A 986-nucleotide genomic window follows, 5' to 3' on the forward strand; every position below is an offset into this window, starting at 1 on the left:
TTTCCTAGTTAAATTGAGATGGGGGGCATTCTGAGCAGGAGGGGTGGTTGCTAGGCATTAATGTGTATTATGAACAGAGTGTAAATGAGTTTATGCATCTGGACAAAGATGTCTGAGTGGAGTGGGGCAGGCAGGGCCCACCAAGTAGAGAGGCTTATAAGCTAATGACCTTAGCGTGTATTAGTAGTACTTTTAATTTTATTCAAGAGGTCACTAGAGTTATTCAGAGCTTTGTAGAATGGGAGTGTTCTCTTCCAGATAAGAGTTGAAGAAAGTATTTGCACTGCTAGGTGCAGGATGCTTTGAGCAAGGAGCAGAGAAGCCAGAAAGGATGCAGGTAGATCTTGAAAGTCATCAATTCTGGTATAACTTAAGTGGGAATGAAAAAGAAGCAAGGCTTTCCACCAAGATGGTGCCACAAGCAAAGAAGGAAGCTCCTGCCTCTTCCAAAGGCAAAGCAAAGGCCTTGAAAGCCAAAAAAGGTAGTGTTAAATGGCATCCACAGCCTCAAAGAGAGGAAGATCCATTTATTACCCAGCTTCCAGTAGCCCAAGACCCTGCAGCTCCAGAGGCAGCCCAAATACTCTCGAAAGATATACCCAAGAGAAACAAGCTTGACCACTATGGCATCATCAAGTTCCCCCTGATCACCGAGTCAGCCATGAAGAAGACAGAGGACAAGAGCACACTTGTGTTCAGTGTGGCTGTCAAGACCATTGAGCACCAGATCAATCAGGCTGTAACGAACCTCTAAGACATTGATTTGGCCAAACTCAGTAATACACTTATAAGGTCTGATGGGCAAAATAAGACAAATGATCTACGGCTACCTGCTGATTATGATGCTCAGGATGTTGCCAACAAAATTGGGATCATCTAAACTGAGTTCAGCTGGCTAACTCAAAACACACATTTTTTTTTCACCATAAAAACAGAAACAAAAAAAGAAGAAGAAGCAGGAAGGGGCTGGAGAGATGGCTCAAGAG

General features: G+C 43.6%; 1 protein-coding gene across 1 annotated transcript; it reads left to right on the forward strand.

Moving 5' to 3' along the window:
- Positions 1-331: 331 nt before the first annotated feature.
- Positions 332-754, forward strand: LOC128114047 (60S ribosomal protein L23a-like). The gene has a single exon (XM_052743911.1). The coding sequence runs from the start codon at positions 332-334 to the stop codon at positions 752-754; it is 423 nt and encodes a 140-aa protein (XP_052599871.1).
- The last annotated feature ends 232 nt before the right edge of the window (positions 755-986 follow it).

Source organism: Peromyscus californicus, unplaced genomic scaffold (genome assembly GCF_007827085.1).
Source record: "Peromyscus californicus insignis strain IS unplaced genomic scaffold, ASM782708v3 Scaffold_10__1_contigs__length_136768540, whole genome shotgun sequence".
Lineage (NCBI taxonomy): Eukaryota > Metazoa > Chordata > Mammalia > Rodentia > Cricetidae > Peromyscus > Peromyscus californicus.